Here is a 23,170-nt window from a genome sequence, read left to right as displayed (position 1 = left end):
GAAAACCCAAACTTTTAAATCTGAATTCAAGTTCTTAGGTTCCCACCACCCTAGCAGGGCCTGTAACAAACTACCTGTCTACCTACTTACAAGAACCAACTCATACTACCTACCACTTTACAAGGATCTTTTGTTTTTGGCAAACCATGCATGCTGTCCCAAAAGAAGACAGATGTGGGTAACTTAGAGTTCTTCATAGCATTTAGAATCAAAATTTTCTTACTCAAGACCCTATTCCTACAACTCTGATACTTGACATTAAATTTTGAAAAAGGCTCTAAAGGAATATGAAAAAGATGAGGATATAAATTGAGAGCACAAGGCTTGATTTATAAGACTAAGAAGTGTGTTTTGAATTGATTCGGTTTCAAAGTTTTGTTGAAGACCTGCTTATTGTTGGGAATCCAAAAGAAGTATTTAATGTAGCTGCTTCAGGAGCGTATAGCATTAAATAAAATTCCAGCAAAATGGTTTGAATCCAAAATTAAGGAAACATTTTATTTTCTTTTTCTTTTCTTTCTTTCTTTTTCTTTTTTTTTTTTTTTTTTTTTTGAGATGGGGTCTTGCTCTGTCACCCAGGCTGGAGTGCAGTGGCATGGTCTCGATCTCAGCTCAGTGCAACCTCCACCTCCCAGGTTCAAGCGATTCTCCTGCCTCAGCCTCCCTAGTAGCTGGGATTACAGGTGCCTGCCACCACGCCCAGCTAATTTTTGTATTTTTAGTAGAGACGGGGTTTCACCATGTCGTCCAGGCTGGTGTCGAACTCCTGACCTCAGGTGATTCACCCTCCTCGGCCTCCCAAAGTGCTGGGATTACAGGTGTGAGCCACCGTGCCTGGCCAGGAAACATTTTCCGACTGATGCTCAGTAGTATACTCTCGCTGATGGTTCCCCTGTCTCCTGGCCCCACACACGTATAGGTGGCAAATCTACCATTGCTCCATTTACATTCTCACAGTGCTCATCAAGGCCCCTGGCAACAGCAGGCTAAGGATGTTAGCCTCTGATGCAACACAACTGGTGACGTTTCCATTGAGTCCCACTTACATCCTCAGTACCTTTAACACAGTTGGAAGATAAACAGCCCCAAAGTAAACTTCGTCCAGCTCTAGTTTGAATGATTTTATGAATATTATGGAAAACCAGGTCCAATATCATGTGCATGGAACCTTCTTCTACATTTTGGGTCCATTGTCATTTTTCTCTGTGCCAATATATTCTCTTCTGTTATTTTTACTGAACTTAAGTGAATGGGCCATTGCAAATTGGGGAAGAGAGCAGATAGTGGGCAACTGAATCTAACATAGTAGTACTGAATTCTTGTATGCTCAGGAGAGGACATAAGTTCTCCAATTGGAGAATCTTTCTGGGAGTTGCAAGCTAGTCTTCAGGGGTGAGAATACCATCTTATGAGCTACATTTATTGGGACCGTAATGTCAATAGATTTAACCATATTAAATTCTAGCAGAGTTTGGTTTTCTTAGTTGGGGTTTTTACGAAGGTGCAGGGGCCCGAGAGAGTAATAATAAAAAAGAAAAAAGAAAGTCGAGGATGGGCCAGTGTAGATTAGAATCCTATTCTCAGGAAATCTTCTTTCTGTGAATTTGCTGCTTTTCCTTTTGTGTCTTGGTTTTTAACCTATGTGCCCGTTTCCAGAAATGTTAAGGATTTCTTAAATTAAAATAATGACTACCTTATATTGAAGACCAGGCCTTACATACTTATCACGTGCATTTCATATAATATATAATTTTATTAAATGCAATTTTGTATTTTATTTTGCTTTATATACAATTATCTCATACATTATTTCATTCAATTGTCCTACTTCATGAGGTAAGTATTATTACTTCCATTTTATTTTTAGAGGTAGGGTCTTGCTATGTTGCTCTGACTGAGCCTCAAACTCTTGGGCTCAAGTGATCCTCTTGCCTTAGCCTCCCGAGTAGCTAGAACTATATGTACATGTTTCCAGTTTCTATTATTTTCATTTTACAATTGCATGAACTAAGGTTTGGCTTAAGGATCAGGCCCAGGCTCCATGTTGGTAAGTGGAAGAGCTGGGATTTGAATTATGTATACCTGGCTTCAAAGGCTAGGGTTTTAAACACAGCAAAACATGACCTTCCATATAGCACATTTGTCTTCCTTAAGAGAGTGCTACGTGGATTGGGATCGTATATTTTATGGAGTTCATAAAACTACTAAGAGTGTGGCACAAGTCCTCGAAAATTGGGGGAAATGGACAGTTTCTGCCTAGCAACCAATGTCTTTAAAATCTATACAAACTGATTAACCAAAAAATGAGGTGAATTTTATTACATAGGTCCATTTTTTTTTCTTTAGTATTTATCATTTACTTGTTGTATGGTAGTGGAGTAAGTCTTGTAAGAATATCCTTTCATGATGTTTTTACAGAGTAAGGTACCATTAAAAATAAGCCAAGAGTGTATAAATTCAAGATGGTCAGCATTCCACCCTGCTATTAACCATGAGTTCTTATTTGAAGGCCAGAAAAAGTAGTCCTTAAAAACTTGAAGAAATGGAGGAAGATAGATGCATATATAGTCTGAGTGAGAAATTCTTCTCATTCCCTGTGTCTTTATGTGGGGGGTTAAGGGAAGAAAACAATAGTTGGTTCTGTTCATCTATAGATGATTCCTACTTACATGTGATTGGATGATATGAAGTCATAGTTCCTTTAGGGCTATGCTGAGATTTTCCTCCTAATAAGTTTTCTTCTATTTTTTATTGCACAGAGGCAAGGACCTAGCAACACTTATGAAGATCCTCGAATGACCTGTGGTTTCCAGTCCAGTTATCACCAGCAAAGACCTTGCTACCCCTTTTGGGATGAGATGGCAACTCAGGAAGTTCCTACTGGTCTTGAACACTGTGTCTCAGGTAGGAACGTAAACAAAAGCTGGGAATGAGGATAGAGTTGAAGGACAATGGAAATCTGATGAGGGCTGCATTCTTTCAAATAACAGCTGCCATGGCTTATGCGGGTACGGATGCTATTGTTCTTGAATGGAAAGTCCCGGGCCTTCTCCATAAATTTTGGGTTACTTTATTCCCCGACAGGAAGTCTAAACTCTAGGAATGGGCCCAAGAAAGGTTGCTTTAGGTCTCCACCTTGCAAACAGTTTTGCCTACCCTGCATTTCCTGACACCCGTTTTGGCTGTTGTCAGAGAGCCTAGAAGTTTTGCAGTCACAGAGTCTGAACTGGATAAACAAAAAGAGTTGTGTGAATTGCTCAGCCTTCTTAAATAACATGCTTTCTTTCGATGGTCATCTGTTTCCACTGTTCCCGGCCTCTCTGTCTGTGTCCACCGGATCCCACTTCTTTTGCCTCTGTCCCTCTCTCCCTTCTCTCCTTCCATTTGCTGGTGGCAGTGCTGCCCTCTGGTGAGCGGGAGTCTCCTCCAGAGAGCTCTCAAATCAATGGATCTACATTCCCAGGGACCTCAGGAGTCTGAGGTCCTCATCTCCATGCGGTTTTCAGGAGACGCTCTGTTTCTCACAATTCCATTAGTCCTTGGTTTACCAGCTAGTGGTTTTTTTTTTTTTTTTTTCCTAAACAAAAAAGATTAAATTTGAATTTGGGGATTTTGAAATGATCAATTCAGATATTAAGTTCACTTTTACATAAGACTATGTTATGATAACATATTTAAATACCAAATAGCCAGTCAAAATCTGTGTTTTCTCCCAGGATGAATTCTTAGTATAAAAATGTCATTACTCTTACATGTTGGGAAAACGTAATTCTAGGGAATGACCTGGGCAGGGCATGGCAGGGGGAGTCACTAACTTGAAGGCTACTTTTTGGTTCAGTGTTATTTTACCCCACAACATTCTTTGGTCAATTACTTAAATAACAGTGGAGAAGTAAAATAAATGTTTGCTTTGTTGTCCATGCTTTATTGCTCATCAGGAATAAACAGACAAAGGGCAAGATGCTGTGGCACTCTGTGGGCTGTGAGTGTTGTGGGTGAGGAGGCATGGGGAGTAGCTTTCCATTTGCCTGGTTTCTCTCCGGGGCAGAATGAAATCAATTCCTGTGTCCCACGTTCCCTTGACTCAATAGCCGTTGATCTTTGAGGTATTCTTTGGCACTGCCCTGGATTGTAGACATAATAATATTTATGCTGTCACTTTCTGCTTGGTATCTCAGTTCCTCTAAGCATAAATACAAAAGTCTCAGCTACCTAGCCATTTCACAAGGGAGCTGGGAGGATTTTGTACCTGTTCACAGGTTAGACTTAAGGAGTAAAAATTTGAGGACATGAGAAAAGTGATCCTTTAAAATTCTAAACAAAATAGATTTTGTTTGTATAAGCAAAAGGTCAAAATGGTTGTGTTTATATTTGTCTAATTCTTGAATCCTATTAATGCCACAAGGCTTAAGTCTTATATCTCCCAGTGCAACTGAGATTAAAGCTGCCTTCATTTAACACTTTCAGCTCTGGAGGGTCTCTGCTTGCTACAAGTTACATCTTATTAATGGCTGAGACCTTCTCTATTTGCTCGTAGCCTGAAGATCAGAATGTCTCTTCTTCATAGCAAAGAGACATGGCCTTCCTTTTCCTTAACTGAGAAGTACATGCACTCCCAAGTGGAGATGATTTTTCATGCTGCTCTTTGTTAAGTTTCTCAAAGGTAAAGACGTTTTTATTTCATGGCCTATGAGACAGTGTTTGGGAAGCATATGAAGAACAGCTTTAAAATGCAAGGACTTATAGCAGGATAATAGCATCTTCCTCTCATAGTTTATAGTTGCAAGAAGGAAGCTGGGGTCACCCCGGCTTTTGGTAGGTTGAGAAGATTGGGGCATAGAATAACCATTCCTAGAATGACCTGGGTTACCATCAACCGCAGCTCAGAGATGGCACACAGCTTCCATTGGGGTGTGGCCCCTACCAGTTGGGGGCAATCTCTTCACAAATGTGGTGGTTGTAGTTCCCACTGTCCTAGACTCCCTCTGATGGAAATGTTTGGCAAGAACCCTGAGCCTTTCTAGCCCCTCCTTTAACTTTTGAGCTTCCCAGATGAAGGAGTTGGAGGGATTATTTCTGGGCTGTGGTCCAGCTCTCCTCAGCGATGGGTGTTGTTTGGATGGGGATCTTGGGGTTATAGGGAAGGGAGATGAAGACATAGACCAACCAATGATTTCTCCAGCTGTGGTACATTTCCTTGGAGATGTGTTGAATATAAAGAAAGAGAAAAAATACTCGACATTTTTTTCATCTTCTTTTATCCTATTTATAACTTCTGTTTCCTTCCCGTCCTCCGTCTCATGGCTACTGCCCACCCCTGCTCCCCCCTCACGTTTGTGCTCTCAGAAGGGATGAATGAACTTCTTTTCCAACGACTACACATCTGTCAGTGCAGAGAATACTGACAGGAGGGGCCATCAAGGAATGAGCAAGTCTTTTCAGAATGTTGTTCCTATTCACGAAGGGGCAGAGGCTGAGGAGGAGGAGGAGGAGGGGGAGGAAGAAGAGGAGGAGGAGGAGGGTGGCGGAAGGGTGGGAGGGAAGGGGAAGAGAGAATCAAGCAGAGAGAAAGTATGAATGAGGGAAAGCCTTACCAGGTGAGTGAGAGAGAATACTCAGGCGCCAAGGCCTGTTGGGAATCGATTGGACAAAATAGATGATAAAATGGGTGTGGTAGAAGAAAGATGTGTGAAAATGGACAGAAAATAAAGGTGGATATTAGTGGCGTGGTAGGGAATAATTGGAAAGGAAGATGAAAGATGAATGGGAAAGGGAAAAAAAGTGGGGAGCCCAGAAAAAGACAAGGCAAGAACGGGAGGGGAAGATAACATGAAAGAGAAAAATAGATGAATCTGAGGACATTAGCTATACAGCTAAAAAGGGAAGCCACATTTGCATGCAATTGCCTGTGCAGCTGTACATTTCTTCACAACAATCTTGTAGTCATCATTTTCTTTCATTTCTGCCTCCTCCTACCGTCCGCCTCTTCCCCCTCCTCCCTATCAGCCTGGAGCCATTAGCGAGAGCCAATGGGGCTGAGTGCTGGTGTTCTGCATGAATGAATGGGTCCTTTCTGTCTCAGCTTCTCGTCATCCTTCTGTTAGGGAACCTTGTGAATCAATGGAGCCTCTTACACAAGACATGGCTGAAATGTCTGTTACTGTTTATAGTCTGACTGGAGTGGAGCCACTGACCCTGCCTCCTCTCTGCTCCCTTCCTCTATTCTGTCCCTCAGCCTCAGCCCTTTCTCTCCAACCATCATAACAAGAATCATTTTTATGTTTCAGTCTCTTGCTCCTGTCTCTAAGAGCTCACTGACGTTTTACTGTCATTAACTGTCATAACTAGTTCCTGCCCACAGTCCTGTTGGATAGACAGGGTAGTAGCAGTGAGCTTCAGAGGGGTGCCCAGACCTAGCTGAAGTCAGACACTGCCTGTTTTCCAAAACTGACATCAGAGACCCAACTGAGCCCGCAGGACACAAGACCTCAATCCATCCCATCAATGCCAGCGGTCCATATTTGATATTAGCCTCACAATTTTGATGCTCATGAGCGGTCATAGTTTCTATCAGAAAATATGATGCTTACTTAGCACTCTTCCAAACTGTTATAATATCAAATTTTTTTTCATTTCAAGGACGGATTTGTCTGGAATAAGGCAAACTGACAGATGTGATGTTGTGAGCAAATTACACTTTTGCAAAATACTTGCTTAGAGCTGGGAAGCAGCCTGGAGCTAGAGAACCTAGGAAGCACAACTTACCTTCATGAGGAGGAACCTACAGTCTTATTACCGTGGTCCTCGATTTGAGAAACAAGACAACAGTTTTTCTTCTTGTAGAATACAGTTTGCTGTGTCTCTGGTCGCTGAACACAGCAAAGCCTTCACTGAGCCACATTCACAGCCTATCTGCCACTTCCCATCCTTCATGAGAAAGGACATTTATTTCGTGTAGTAGGAAAGAACCCAGACACTGGACTCAGGTCGCTTGTGTTTGCATCAGTTCTTCCTACCTGTGTGATCTTAGACAACTTAATCTTTGTAACCCAGTTTTCGGATCCATACCAATGATTCTCCAAGCATGGTCCCCAGACCAGCAGCATCACTATCATCTGAGAACTTGTTAGAAATGCAAAATCTTGAGCCGTACCCTAGACTTATTGAAGCAGAAACTCCCAGGGTACATGAGAATCACTTAGGGCTTGTTAAGACACTGGTTATGGAGTTCTACCCCCAGCGTTTCTGATTCAGTGAGTCCAGGCTAGGGTTCAAAAATTTGCATTTCTAACAAGTTCTCAGGTGCTGCTGATGCTGCTGGTCTAGAGATCACACTTTGAGAACCACTAATACGTGTAAAACATAAAACAGTGCCGTCACTTAGCAAGCCTGATATGAATATTTGCTATTATGACTCATTGTCCCGAAGTGCATTTTGGGAGTCCAAACTGCGTTTCATTGAGTCAGAGAGTGACCCACTGATTGGTTGAACACGTTTGGTGACCAGTGCCACGCCCAGGATGCTGAGAAGATATATGGAAAATGGGAAGCCTCAGTTCTCCTTTAAAACAACTTTTATGCAAGTGTGTGTGTGGGTGTACATTTACATACTAGAGCAAATGGTTTCCATATGAAATATTACACTTATTTATGACATAAAGTTTGGCAGTGTTAATGTGTGACTTTGGATCTCACTAAAATCTCTAAAACAAATTTACTAACAAAATGGTGGAACTAAAGAATGTCTTTCCCAAATAAACTTTGGAAGTTCAAATGGGAGATATGCTGAGGGTCCGAGTTCATAGTCCCTCCTGGGGCTTTCTCAGACGGCCTAGCGGCTGGGAGAGATCAAACCTGGGCCAATGTTTGGAAAGGGCTATCCACAACCAGGTGGGACGTCTCAGCAGGAAACACAGATGCCTCCAATTTGGCTTTTAAGTGTTGAGAACGCTGAGGGAGTGCCAGAAAGACTTGTTAAATGGAGACTCACCTTGCTCTGAAATGTTTATTCTTATAGCAGGTCTGTGGTTTTACAGAATGGTGTTTCAGACTCTGTCATCTGCTGCACCCCTCTCTTCTTTCCTCATTCAGGGTGTGCTTTTCTTTTCTAGAGGGTCTGTGTCAGGTTCTTTGTTCTTCAGAACAGTTCTGGTCGTGAGAGTGTGTCCACTTTGCAGATGTTGTAACATTGGACGATTACAATATTGGACTAATGCTGTCCCTGAGAAGAGGCTGGACTGTTCCTCTCGGAGAAGACTTATAGGGAGTCCAGGCGAAGTGAATTGGAAACACAACTGGGCCACTCCGTGGTCTCAGAGTTTATTTTTTATTATTCTTTCAATTTTCCAGCTCAATGAGGAATTGTCTATGCTAATGCCCAAATATTCTCTAGGGAATTAAACTCCTGTCTAAAGTCCAAACATAAAGGGAGATGGGGAAACGTGGACCAAAAGGATTCTGCCTGGATGGCTGTGCTGTTTGGGAGGAACAAGCTGTAACCCTATCTTAGGTTCCAGCCTTTCACAGAAGGCAGAGGTTGGGGCCTAGCTGCCCTGACAAGCTACTCCCAGTGGACAGTACTGAGAGAAGCCTGATGCAGGAACAGCCTTGCCACATATCCCCATCCCATCTCTGAGACGGCCAGAGGTTGGAAAGAGGAAGGAAAGCAAGGCCAGCCTAGCCCAAGCAGTCCACTAGGGAGAGTCCACATGCCTGATGTCTCCTGCAAACTCGCTCTGATTCAGTTTGCTCATCTGATACTGAGATTCTGCGAATGCCTGACTCTGTACTCAGTAAGTGGATACTCAGTAAGTGGAGGACGTGCCTCTGATCAGCTGTGGCCTGAAGTTGCTCCTGCTTCCTACATGGCCTCTTTCTTATTCCTCCCACCTCCTGCTGCCTTGGTAGCTTTTGAGCTGGTACTATTTCATATTCAGATTACAAGGACTTTGGGTATACATTTTGAGTATAATTGAAGAGTGTTAAGTCCAAGCAGAGGGTTTGGCCTGGTGTTGTGGGAAGAGCCAGCCTATGCCTCAGGAACCCATCAGCATTGCCCGGTAGGGGCCCTCGGCCTTGGCTAAGTCCACTGAGATTCCCAACCCTCACCTTTCACAGGTGAAATACACTCTTTCCAAAGAGTTCTTGTGCCCACTGCATGAGGGTAGTATACTTAAAAGGTCATGGCCTATCACAGGGGACCAATATATAAACGCTGCTTTTCTTCTTTTTCCTTTCACCACCGTGGGAGTGTGGATTTAGGTGAATCAAAGAAACCAGATGCCCACTGACGTCTGAGTCCTGCCCACTCTCACCTTGCTCAAGGCTAATGTGCTAGCATCTGCCCACTGTGCCTTCACTGTGCCTCATTTCACCAGTGAAAGGAGAGGCCAGCCTAGTGAGGACCAGAAGGAGCTGCACACCCAGGTTAGAGACCAGAGACCCCATGCTCTCAGGAGTGACCCCAACAGCCCCGAGGAAGGAGGGCTTGGAAAGGCCTTTACAAATGTAAATCACCCCTCCAGGTCCCCGGGAAGGAAGGAAACCAAGACAGAGAAACCCAAGCCTCCAGGCTGGGTTCGTGGAGTGACCATGGAAAGGCAAGCCTTCCGCAGGCCTGCGCTCGGACTCGCAGCTTCTCGAACATCCTAGGAAGTAACAGCATTGCGCTGGGACTCCCAGGGGGCTGCGGAGAGAAAAAAACGTTCTCTCAACTTTTTCAAACCACAAATATTTAGTCCGAGTTGGGAAAAGGTCCCTGGGGCACCGAGTTCTTATGCGATTCAAGCAGTTTGACCCCTCTCCTGGAACTCCTCGCACGGGGGTGGGACGGTGGACGCCGCTGGCTGGCGTCAGGCCCCGCTCGGCTTGGGTCGCGGCACTGGGTGAATGGACGTCTTCGGGTGGGCGGATGAGGTGGGAGCCGGAGCCCAGCAGAGGGGCGAGGGGCGCGTGAGAGTGGAGGGTGGGGGCGGACTGCGCCGCAGGGACAGCCTGTAGTGCTGTGTCTGGCCGCCTGGAGACTCGGGCCCTCTCTCCAGATGTTCACTGTGTTTATAGCTGCCGAGGCAGGAGACCCAGCTCCCTCATTAATAAGTTGCTTTCTTGCACTGCAGCCAGGGGTCTCAGCCCGGAGCCTGCAGCTGGAGGAGGCGGCCCGCTCCCCTCCCCCAGCCTCCCGGTCCCTAACCCCACCCCGCCTTCCTCCCCTGCAATCCTCCCAAAATACACGAGCACACAAAAAGAAAAACACCAGCAGATTTTTTATTTCAGAGAGTAAACACTTGGGCCATGGGGGTCTGGAGGTTATGGGAAAAGAGGAAACCATCAGGCTAATCAGGCAGCACACACTTCCCCTGCTGAAATAAAACAGAAATCATTGCTCCGCAGGGCGGGCGGGTTAACCCCGGCGCTGCCAGCAACGCGGGCGCAGGCGAAGCCGGCCGGGAGCTGGGGCGTCCCGGGACGAGCTTTCCACTCCCAGGAGAGGAGGCAGCGGAGGACGGGCGTGGGCTGCCTCGGCCTGAACCTCGCCCTTCGGCCTGTGGCAGCGCCTGTGCCCAAGCGGGGCTGAAGAAACAGACGGTTGGAACAGAAGAGATTCTGGGCTTAGATTTAGTTTTGCAAGAGGTTACAGGGAGGTCTAGATAGGTTGTGGAGATAGAGAGATAGGTAAGAGTGTGTGTCGTTACCGTTTAACAAAGGATCAAGAGAGCTGGGCAGGGCTGGTTGGGGCACAGGTCTCAGCCCTGCCATCCACCAGCTGTGCAACCCCGGACAAATCACTGAACCCTCTGAGCCTCAGTTTCCTCGCTTGTAATATAATAGTGCCGACCTCACAGAATTACTGTGAAGGGAGAAATTTAAACAACAACAACAACAACAACAACAACAACAACAACAACACCGTATTGAATGTGGAAATGGCAAAGCACCAGGCATGGCGTGGAGAAGGCTCTTAACTCATGATTTCATAGGTTACCTTTTCATACATTACCGTAATTGCCCAGGGTTCCCCTCCCTCCTTTTCTTCCTTCCTCTCTCACTTCTTTTTCACTCCTTTCCCTTCCCTTCCCTTTGCTTTCTTCCTTCCTCGCTCTTTTTTTTTTCTTTCTTTCTTTCTCCCTCTTTTTTTCCCTATTGAATGCCTCCGGGTTCCATCTTCACTGACTTGTTCCCTCACTGCTGTCTGAAGAACTTACATAGCTCATGGGACAGAGGTCAACAGTCAAACATGAGGCCTAATTGTACTCTGAGAAAAATCACCTTCCCACTGAAGCATGGGGTAACCTTGGCTGTCCCCAAAGCTGCCAGTGTGAGTGGCCCCTCAGCTTTCAGTCCCATATCTTGATCTAGTCATTTGGCCACACCCTCCCCACCATCCCTATTTTTTAAAATAGGCATACGCTTTTCCCATTCCATTCCTGGACATCCCAGTTAGATTCCTCATGACCTTTGAAGAATTGTTTGCCTCTTTCAACTTTCTTGCTATTTAAGAAAACAGGACTTTGGGGTCTCTGTTAGGTGGAATTAAAAAAACAAAACAAAACGAAAAAACAAAGCCACCAATTTTCAAAGCTGTGTCATTGGTCTTTTCCATACCTCCTGAGACTTGCTGAAGTAGTGCTTGAGAGGCAGAAATACCAGTGATTTAAGTAGCTACAGAGTTCCTTTGCCGTTTTTACTGGGTATCTTACATACCTCATACATTTAAAAAAAAATCAATCTTGACAACTTTTTGCCATATCTTAGACCTGCTGTTTGTCATGGAGCTGGGGTTCTTGCCCAGGGGAGTTTCAGGAAAGTGTGATCCTGCTGAAATTTTGTGCAGAAATTTTTTTAAGGATCTTAAAGTTGTCTGAGACTCCCAAAGAGGTTAAAAACTACTGTTCCAAGGGAAAGGTACATTTGTACCTTCCTGCGGCACTTAGCACATTGTACTTCTAGAGTACGCAATGCATATTTTGTTGAACTGGGATGAATTCTCTGGTATAAACTTCCTTCCTATAAATCCCTTCTCCCTGCTCTGGTCAGTCCCAAGAGAGTGTATTTAAATCTGGAAGTTGTTTCCATTCCATTGTCTCTGAGACAGAAGCATGATGCCTTACCCAAAGGCTAGCCAGATCTCTCCTTTTTCTTTAACATATTTTTTCATTTCATGCTCCTCAGGATGATCTCTGTAAACACCCCAGGAAAACTGTGGACCTGGGACCTCCTTAAAGTGAGCTGGAGGTAGGGATGGGGAGCTTCAGTCTGTGTCAAAGCACCACAGGAAAGTCACACTGTGACCTGCGTCTCATGGACTTTCTAGTGCACAATAGATTTTCCCCAGCATCCTTATGTCATGTAGGGAAGAAAAGATGTAGAAATAGTGCTGCTAAAGGGAATAGGGGTACAGAAATTCAGAGCTAACCCCTTCCCCACTGCAAACAATGTACACTTGGCTCTTCGTATCCATGGGTTCTGCATTCATGGATTCAACCAACTTCAGAGCAAAAAACAAACAAACAAACAAACAAAAAAACCCGTTAATAATATTTGCATCTGTACTGAACATGTACTGACTTTTTCTTGTCATTATTCCCTAAACAATACAGTATAGCAACTATTTACATATCATTCACATTGTATTAGGTATTATGAGTAAACTTGAGATGACTTAAAGTGTATGAGAGGATGCGCATAGGTTATTTGCAAATACTACACCATTTTATATCAGGGACTTGAGCGTATATGAATTTTGGTATCTTAGGCAAGGGATTGTCCTGGAACCAATCCCTCATGGCCAAGAGACTGTATACAGGAATGACTATGGCAGAGAAACTCCTGGGTGCTACACAGACTCTCTCAGCTCACTGCTCCTGAACCAAGGTCATTCTTTTGGAGTCTTAGCCCTCATTTCTGATCATCAGCTTCTGTTGGAACCATTGACTGTTACATCTACTCCTACAAACTCACTTAGAAAAGTGGAGGCCATTTTCAGACTTCTCCAGTCGAGACAGATTACCCAACCCGAGTCAACTACTTTGAACTTCCCAGCAATGTCTTAGCATTTTCATCTTTGGTCAATACATCAGGTGGATATTCTTAGCCGAGCAGGGTTTAGAGTTCGCATCCTGGTGAATGTCCACTGGTTGAATTTTGGGTTTTATAATGAAAGTGGCTGGCTCCTTGAGACAGAAATGACTGTGGGCTGTTCCTGGAGAGTTGAGTAGAGATTAGAAATAGTAGAAAGTTGTTGTGCTCACTTCGACCATACCTGAAATATTTGGACATCTCATCAATACTTTGGGTTTTGAAAACTCTGAATTTAAAGTTTCTGAACAATAAAACTAGCTACCATGATGCAATATTTTCTTGAATTTTAATCTTTTGTTGTGTTTTTAACATGGTTTAGATCCCTCTGAACTTCCTGTTAGATATCTGTGCATATTTCTATGTTGCTTCTTAACTGATCAATTATAAATTAAAATATAGATGAAAAATAGCTCATAGCCCATTCTCTTCCAATTCTAGTAAGCTTACTCCAGAAAGTCCAAAATAAAGCCTGTTCTTCTAGAGCTGCTTGAGAGGTACAGTGGTTACCATTCATTAAACACCTTCTGTATGCCAAGGATCGCACATATGTGGTCTTTTGCTTTTACAACATTCCTATGAGGGTGATACTATTCCCATTTTACAGATGAGATAAATAAGACTTACCTCCCCAAAGAAGCCTAATTCTGGGAGGCAGATTGGTAATTAAACGTAAATATTCCTCCAAAGTGTATGTTCTTAACCACCATACACATTTTGCCTGCCCAAACATTTGTTCACATCTTCATTGCTGTCTCACCCTTTGTGACAATTGCCCACCTCCAGGATAAGAATAGATAAGATTTCCTAGCTTTCCCACAAAGCAGAGACCCATACAAATGCCACAGGGATGAGAAAGGGAAAACAAGACACTGTTACCTGATTTCTTTTGTATCTTCTGTCTGGTTTCTTGGAGTCCAATATTGGTCACTTAAGGGCACGAGGAAGCCTGATAATTTGCAAAGCTCCTCCAGAGAATGGTTTTTCCTTTGTTGGGCATTCAGTTAGGGTGTAGAGGGTTTGCTTACGTCTTCACCTAAGCATCATACTCCCTTTGTCCCCTTACACCGCCTCCCCTCCCCGCAACCAGCCAGCTCCGTGAGCAGACAGAGTCACTGAGCAAGACTAAACCCTAAGAAGTTTCTGAAAGGTTATACCCTTGAAGCTACCCACAGTGTACATAGCACGTGCTGAAGTTTACACAGACTTCCCAGACCTCTGAATAGAGAGACTAATTGTGGGGAAGCTGCTTTTCAGCACACAGGATGGGCTGTTCCCTGTGGGTTTTACTATCAAAAGGCTTTTAAAAGTGCAGTGTAGCCATTGTTGACTATTTCACAATGAATTAAATACCATTTCTCTCCTCGCAGCTGTTCCATGTGAGTGAGTGTAGAGCGCTTTTTTTTTTTTTTCTTTTCCTGGCAGAAGACGTCTGCTGTATAAACCTAAGCACTGGGGTAATGAGATTATTTGTGTGCGAATTCTTTAGGAAAAGCATTTCTTTATTTTAAACTCAATGTGATGCAAGGCTGCTGCTCTGGAGACGGGGAGACGGAGAGCCTTGGAAAAGAATGGAATTGCAGTGTCTTTGAGCAGAACTGGGAGTAGGCAGGGGTGAGGGGCTCAGGGATTAGGCGTGTAGCCTCAGTACATTTATCCACATTTGCCTACATTTCCCTAGGGCTGCCTGCATCTCTCAGCCCTACTAACTGGGCTACAGAAGAGGGAAATTCCATATATATATATATATATATATATATATATATATATATATATATTTTTTTTTTTTAAGTAAACAATTAATCACTTTTCCATCTGCCCTTTCAAAATTCCTTTCTGATCTCACAGGTTTTTAAAGCAATTGAAGAAACAGCTTGCTCTATACCTATTTTTATCTCAAAGAGCTTTTAATATAAATTGTAAAATATACAAGGAACTGACTTTCTTATGACATTTAGGGCAGTTTCCAAAATTTGGACGTACTCAGCTTTAATAGTACCATACCATTAAGTGCTATAACATGTATCCACACATCTCTTGCTTGACTTTTCCTCTTCAGAGTTTTCATTTATTTTTCACAGACATTGAGCTTTAGGTGAGCAGTAAGTTGGAATTAAGTATAAGGTTAATTAAGATTAAATACAAATGTAGACTTAACTCTTCCTAAAATGTCATTAGGGAGTCAGCAGCTGTTTTTTAGATCCACTGAGGACTAAGAACACAATGAGATTAAGTGGAAAAAGAGGGATTTAGATTAGTGAGGGGAAAATATGACTCTGCAATCCATTATTAGAGTTTATAAATTACCTCCTCTCTCAAATATCTTTCAGGATATTTCGGAAGGAGTATGAGTAATTTTTTTTAATTATTATCCTTCTGGTTCTATCACGTAAGATAAAATTTTCACAACCTTTTAAGGGAATTTAAAGGAATGTTTTAGGAAATGATTGAGTGGGAAAGAGCAGGCCAGATGTGAAAGGAGAGCGGTTGAGTTTGAGAGTAATCTTTTAATTCTGCTGCAGCGAGAGAGGCAAAAAGGAGGCACGAGCTGGGCATGCTGATATGAAAACTCAACCAGTAGATTTTTGGGGCTGAGAGAAGGTCTGAAATGTACGTCTGCACCTCCCCCATTGTTACTGGTCACTTACTTTTTTCCTTTTCCAAACTTCCCAATGTCTATGTCAGAATGGGCAGGTGGAGAGTGATCATTTTTCCCTGTCTTTAACAGAAGGGAAAGTTCTGCTGCAAAGATGGGGGAGAGAATTTACACTGTTCTGGTAGCTTTGAAATGCATAATCTTTTCCCTCTTCCTGACTGTGAACTAGTACTTTTCTATGTGCATATATATCACATTCAGTTTACTTTGAAAAATAAATTATTGTAAAAAAATACCTCTTTAAATATTTATTTATTTATTTATTTATTTATTTATTTATTTATTTTGAGACAGTTTTGCTCTTGTCGCCTGGGCTGGAGTGCAATGGCACGATCTGGGCTCACTGCAACCTCTGCCTCCAGGGTTCAAGCAATTCTCCTGTCTCAGCCTCCCGAGTAGCTGGGATTATAGTCACTCGCCACCATGCCTGGCTAATTTTTGTATTTTTTTGTAGAGACGGGTTTTCACTATATTAGCCAGGCTGGTCCTGAACTCCTGACTTCAGGTAATCCACCCATCTCGGCCTCCCAAAGTGCTGGGATTACAGGTGTGAGCCACCACGCTGGTCCTAAAGAAAATCTATAAACCAAAGAATAATAGGGTGGGAAGGCATTTTGGTGCCATCACTTAACGGTTAATACATGGAGGGTGTCTTCCATGGGTATTTTTTGTGACTGGTGTTCACCTGAGTCACACACAGATACTTCAGACTTAAAACTGAGCTCGCTGCTTTCTCTTGACTCTGTAACCTATAACTCTGTAGCTAGTGGAGGGGTTGTTGGTGTCTTTAACGTCTCTCTTGTTTTGATGAAGGTCACTATCAGCTACCAATCACCAGGCTAGAGAACTGGTAGTTAATGACTCCCTCTCCCCTGTTTTTTTTTTTGTTTTTGTTTTTTTTTTTTAAATACGTTCACACTTGTGTTGGCCAAGGAAGGATCTTTTTGTTTGTAAGTGGCAGACGCCCGACTCAAACTAGCTTCAGCGTAAGAAAGCATTTCCTGACTTAACAGATGGGAAGTCCAGTAGAAGAGTCAGCCTGGGGGATTCTAGGGAATCCAATGATCTTCTCAAGTCTTTTACCCTTCTCCTCCTCCCTCCTCTCCTCTTCCTGCTCTTCCTCCTCCCTCTTCCCCTTTTCCTTTTCTCTCGTTCTAGCTCACGTCTGCTTTGGTGGAAGAAGAGAAGTCCATAGTCATAGACCTCATTAAAGAATTCCTTGTTCCTGATGGTTTTATATAAAATTCCTGGTCTGTATGCACATCCCGAAGGCAATGAAAGAAATAATGGGGGTGGGGCACTCTAATTCACCATGTGGGACATTACTACCTTTGTGAATAGTAGGTGTAGGGGTACTGTGATCAGCAGTTCCACCAGAGCTAAAAGAGACAGTTTCCTAAAGGAAAATGGGGGGTCCTGTACTGGAAAAAGAAGGAAAAGACTAGAGAGAGAAAAGCAGCAGACGGCCACTATATTTTCATATTCAGTTGCAAGTCCCATTACTTTATTTTCTACATAGCTCTCTATGCAGCCCTTATTATACTCAATACCTGTGTTCAGACCCCAATTGTGTTCCCATGATACTGGTGAATACATGTATTGTAGAGATCATTGCACCATACTATAATCATTGTTTTGTCTTTCCTCTGAGACTATGTACAGCTTGAGGGCAGCGGCTTTGTCCTTGTCATGTTTCTGGTACCTAGTGGAGTGCCTAAATTGCCACGGGCACTCAGTTAATGTCTGCTGGAGAAGCAAACCAGGTTATTAAATTAATCTGTCAGGGTCATTGGGGGTACTACCTAAGATTTAAAAATCAGTTAAGAAGTAACAAAAATTAAAACAAAACAAAACAAAACACAAATTTTGCAGTAATTTAGAATAACACCCAAAGCTCAGCTCAGAAGACTTTTTGTGTTATGGCTCCTCTCCTTCTAAGGCAAAAGGACTTCGCCATTTATTTCTGTATCCTCAATGCTTAGCCTAATACTTGCCACAGAGCAGAGGATTTGATAACTATTTGTATCTTGGTTGTCCAAACTGGTCCCAGCTAGTGGAGGGATGGTTGGTGTCTTGGTCCTCAATTAGATCATGGGTAATTCCAAATTAGTGACTGGTTTAGGGTGTTAGTGACATTAGAGCATCTTTATTTCGTCCCTTATTAATCAACACATATTTATTAAGACCTCGTTCTTCATGAAGCATTGGGGCTATAAAGTGGGGTTCAGTCTTATCCTCAAGGAACATCACGCAACGTGGCTGCCATGCTGAGACAGACACAGCCAAGCAGGCAGAGCTGGTGAGCACCAGGGGACTGGGAATGATGAGAGGGATGGTCCTGTTGAGACTAGAATTATGGAGAGACCCTCCTGAGGCCTCCCAATCACGTGAAACTCAGGGTAAGGGGGTTTGCCTTGAGGAGCACTCATTCATCCAAACTTAGTTGGCAGAATGAGGATAGAGCTCGATTTGGAAAGGGGTTGTTTTACTGGTGTTTGGAAGAGTGGCCACTCCGGCTCTGCTTTATGTATCCTTGAGCGTTGTTATTCTTTCTTCTCTCCCCTGTGTTGATTTTCACCTCCCTCACCCTGGTCTGGCCTCTCTGTGGCCTTCCTGCTGCTTTCAGAGATGAGCTTAGACTCCACACGGGGCTCCCAACCTGAATGAAATATCCCATTCCTGGGGCCGCTGCTCCCTCACTTCATTAGTGCTCCTTGCTGTTTATAAAGCCAGGAGATAATATTTTTAAATTCCATTTGGAGTTTCCCGGGCAGCCTCTCTCTAAGCCACTTAGGAAGTTTAGAAAAGAAGGTCACAGAAATGTTAGACGTTTTTCCACTGAACTTCGGTGAAGCAAATGATCTTAAGACGATGTTCATAGACCCCAGTAGGCAGGCTTTCCTGGATGATACGATATTCTCCCTCTTTTATTTGTCTTGCCTTCACCTCCAGAAAACCAACTTCTTTTTTAAAAAGAATTTATTGAGGTGAGCTTTATTGAGATATAATTCACATACTATACAATTCACCTATTGAAAGTGTACAATTTAAGTTCTTGTTAGTGTATCTATAGTATTGTGCAGCTCTCATCACAATTTAATTTTAGAACATTTTTCTTCTTCTTTTCTTTTTGAGATGGAGTTTCACTCTTGTTGCCCAGGCTGGAGTACAATGGCACAATCTCTGCTCACTGCATCCTCTGCCCGCCTTCTGGGTTGAAGTGATTCTCCGGCCTCAGCCTCCCAAGTAGCTGGGATAACAGGTGCCTGTCACCACACTTGGCTAATTTTTTGTGTTTTTACTAGAGACAAGGTTTCACTATGTTGGTCAGACTGGTCTCCAACTCCTGACCTCAGGTGATCTGCCCACCTTGGCTTCCCAAAGTGCTGGGATTACAAGCATGACCCACTGCACCCGGCAACATTTTTATTCTTCTTAATAGAAATCCTATATCCATTAGCAGTCGGTCTTCATTCTTTCTCATTCCTCCTACCTCCACACCTCAACAGCTACTGGTCTAATTTCTATCTTTGTAAATTTGCCTATTCTGGAATTCTCATAAGTAGAGTGATACAATATGTGATCTTTTGTGACTGGCCACTAGGCATAATGTTTTCAAGTTTCACCATGTTGTAGCAGGCATCAGTATTTCTTTTTATCACCAAAGTAATATTCCATTATATGGCCATGGCACATTTTATTTATCCATACTTTGATGGCCATTTAGGTGCTTTTCACTTTGTGGTTATTATAAATAAGGCTGCTACTAACGTTAATGTACAAGTTTTTTGTGTGATATGGGTCATATGGTAACTCTATTTGTGGAACTGCCCAACTGTTTTTGAAAGTGGCTGCTTCATTTTACATTCCTACTAGCAATGTGAAAGGGTTCCAATTTATCCAGTACCCTCATAGTGAATGAGCAGTAGTATTTCATTGTCGTTTTGATTTGCATTTCTTTAATAATTGATGATATTGAGCTTTTCTCGTGTGTTTACCGGTCATTCATATACCTTCTTTGGAGAAATGTGTATTAAAATCCTTGGCCCATTTTTAAATTGGGTTGTCTTTTTCTTGTTAAGTTGTAAGAGTTCTTTATATAGTCTGAATACAAGTCCCTTATCAGGCATATAATTTACAAATATATTCTCCCATAAAGTGGGTTGTCTTTTTACTTTCTGGATGTTTAGAGTTTGCAGCACCATAGGTTTTTGTTGTGATATAGCCCAATTTATCTATTTTTTCTTTTGTTTCTAGTGCTTTTAGCATTGTACCTAAGAAATTATTGCCCAACACAAGGTTATGAAGACTTAATCCTGTTTTTTTTCTTATATGAGCTTTATAGCTTTAGTTCTTACATTTATGTCTCTGATCCACTTAGAGTTAACTTTTATGCACAGGGGTCCAGTTTCTTTCTTTTTCATGTGTGTATCTGGTTGCCCCTATTATTTGTTAAACGAGTGTTCTCTCCCCATTGTCTGTTCACTGTTGTGGACAGAGATTTTTAAATACATATGTCACCTACATTTATGAACTGCCTCCTTTATCTACGGCAAAATAATTATTTGTATTAAGTGGTTCCTCAGCACTGCTCACTACAATGCATGAGTATTTTGAGGATATCTGAGTTCAAACCTGGTTTGGGGTGTGTGTGTGTGTGTGTGTGTGTGTGGTGTTTTGACCTGAATAAAACTACCACCATTCATTCTTTACTTTTGGCCAGACACTGCCATACATTTTACATACATTACCCTGTTTAAATCTTACCAAAGATTCTGTGAATTATTAACTCCATTTTACAGACAAGTAAATTTTTCAGGCAGTGAGCTTTATGTAGTTGAAATAACTTGCCAAAAGCTACACTGTTTGTGAGTGACAGACTTCAAATTTGAGCTCAGGTGAGCCTGACTTTGTAGCCTAGTATGAAACACTGTACTGGTCCTTGGACATGTTATGTGAAATAATAGTAACCAGGAAAAGGCAACATAAAGCAGCTACTATGTGCACAATTTGTGAAGAATGCAAATCTGAAAATCTAGTTATGCTAAATGGCTATCAATTTCCTCATCTCTAAATAGGAAGGTTAACGCCCCCCTTACCTCCTGAATTACAATCAAATATTTAATTTTTAAGTTAATTCTGGGTGTTTGAACTCTAAGAAGGAAAAAATAAGTCGGTAGACTTTTCTAGGATAATTTCATCATACTTTTATAAATCAATTGTTTAAATCTCATTTAATGCAAGTGTTTCTGCTTAATACCGTATTATTTTTTTTTTTTCACTTTTCTTGTATTTTCTTTGGTAAGTTTCAAAGAAAGTCACTAACAGTTGTGTGGCAAACATCCCAAATCTACTGAATTTATCATATACCAGACTTTTAAGAAAATGAATATATTCAATTTGAGGGAATAAATACTGTGAATCCAAGGAAAGCGGAAACACTTCTTGTATTGAAGGTATCAGTACATATTATTCCTGAAGTCATCTTCTAAGTCCTCTTCCCTGTCTCATTACTTCTTCTCCCTTCTTGTAGGTGCTTATTTGGCCTTTGGTGAAGAATTTGGGATATATAGCTTTAAAACAATGGAACATTTCCCAGAAAGTATTGTTTTTGTGTTTGTAATGCTACGTCCTATTTGTCCTGAAGTCTTTATTGGAACATGTTATTACAGAATTCCAATATACACGTATAAGTGGTAAAAAAGCACAATTAGAAATATATGTTCTATGACCAGCTGCTCTTATTTAGTAGGTTTTCCAGTGTTTTCCTGCTGCAGCTGCTAGGAAGATGTGCACCGGACTTTGAATGTTTTGGGTGCAGGAGTTTATTTCATGTCAGTTTCCCTTGCTTCTTAGTTCCCAGGGGAAGGGAGCTGAGTCCTTGCTTTCCTTTCCTTTCCCCTAATAGCCAACTGTGATTTAATTCCTCCTCCAGTTCATCCTTGAACTCAAGCAGATACATCACTTGGGATCCTACTGTATCCACCTTCCAATGACAGCTTTGTTTATTCCACTCTGAGTGGAGATAAGTAGGAATTAGTGGATTAATAGTCTCTGTATTCACCAGGCCATGCTTTCCCTCCCTCTCCCTCTACACATTCTGTGTTAGTGGGAAAATAATATCTCAGGTAAATTATGGTACATAGTGATAAAAGGTCTAATTTAAAAAACCAACAAATGACGACAAAAGACTTGGCAGGAGAAAACCACATTCTAAGGTCTTTGAGTGGCAGGTGAAAGTGATTTTGGACACATGAATGATTTGAAAGAGTTGAGCTAATATGCATCTTCAGATTTTGCACAGCTGACTTGGATCAAAGTTGTGCAAAACATTGGAGAGAATCTCGGAGCCCTGGGCAGATACAGCATACAGTGAGGCTGGAATCCTTTCCCACCTCTTAGGCATTTCTCAGAGGTACTGTGAGGTGATAGTGTTGGAATTATTTTGTGATCTTTCATGCTAGATAACGTAAAGCATCCCTACTATTTTAATCAAAAGAAAGAGTTGATGTGTATTCATATTTATTTCTGAGGTTTGACACAAAAAAAATTTAAAATGACTCAAACTTTGTGAAGAGAGTATGAAATGAATGTCTCCTAATTGCTCTTCCATGGGATCTGATTTGCAGAATTACAAGGCCAGCTTAGCCTGAAGTCATTGCTTAAGTAACCTGCTAACTGGAATGTATTGACATGAACTGTCAACACGGCTGCTCCCTTCAACCAATTCCAAGCTCTTCCTCCTCCTGATGAGAGTCTGTTATCTTGTGTGTCTTGATTTGTCTGTTATGTCCCTTAACATTATTCACAATCTCAAGTGGATCAGAAAACAGCTTTTGCTAGACCACAGAATGTATGCTATTCTTTAAAATCTTAAGATCTCTACAATCTGTTTACCCAATGTATTGAATTCTTGTACCTGATATCTCATGATAATGTTCATTTATGATACATATTTCTTCTTTTCTTACTCTTTGAATAAAGTATATTGATTATATGCATCTTATATTTTTATTTGATTAATACTATGACATTCACACTTTTATTCATTTCAAATCATTCTTCTCTTTCAACCATGTTTTCCATTTATCTTTGTTGAAACAGTTTTATTTCTGCCTTATAGTTTACTCCTTCTGTCCTTGACAAATTAACAGGTGTGATTTTTACATGCTCAATTCTCAATGGCTGCTTTGTATACATGCCAAGCTGTATCTGGAGGAGACAAATCTATATAAAAATGCAGGTATCTTTGTCTTTACTTATTATCCTATTTTTTATGTATTTAGAGGTCTTAGATTACTCTTCTTTAAGGCAGCATCTGAGAATGGAGGCACACTGTGGTAAGGGAGAGTAATAAAGAACTTACTGCCAGCCAGAGTCTAATTTTACAGGTTTTAATCCATTATGATCATTATAAAGTGAGCATTCCACTTTAACAAG

At 42.0% G+C, this 23,170-nt stretch overlaps 1 protein-coding gene and 1 long non-coding RNA gene across 5 annotated transcripts in view; one reads left to right on the top strand and one right to left on the bottom strand.

Annotated features, from left to right (window-relative positions):
* ETS1 (ETS proto-oncogene 1, transcription factor) overlaps window positions 1–23,170 on the top strand; it is a 127,986-nt gene that overhangs the window by 27,627 nt on the left and 77,189 nt on the right. For all 4 annotated transcript variants that reach the window (XM_077964646.1, XM_015116086.3, XM_015116087.3 and 1 more), the window contains one exon: window positions 2,760–2,904. In XM_077964646.1, the coding sequence (XP_077820772.1) occupies window positions 2,760–2,904 (145 nt within the window). The remainder of the gene's footprint in view (window positions 1–2,759; window positions 2,905–23,170) is intronic.
* On the bottom strand, window positions 10,244–14,301 carry LOC144334606 (uncharacterized). The gene is made up of 2 exons (XR_013404569.1): window positions 13,954–14,301; window positions 10,244–13,258 (listed from the first exon to the last, which is right to left on the bottom strand). It is a non-coding gene; the product is annotated as an uncharacterized LOC144334606 (long non-coding RNA).

The sequence above is a fragment of the Macaca mulatta genome, chromosome 14 (genome assembly GCF_049350105.2).
Source record: "Macaca mulatta isolate MMU2019108-1 chromosome 14, T2T-MMU8v2.0, whole genome shotgun sequence".
In the NCBI taxonomy this organism is placed as follows: domain Eukaryota; kingdom Metazoa; phylum Chordata; class Mammalia; order Primates; family Cercopithecidae; genus Macaca; species Macaca mulatta.
Note: the sequence above shows the minus strand (reverse complement) of the source record. Positions and strands in the feature narration are given on the sequence as shown.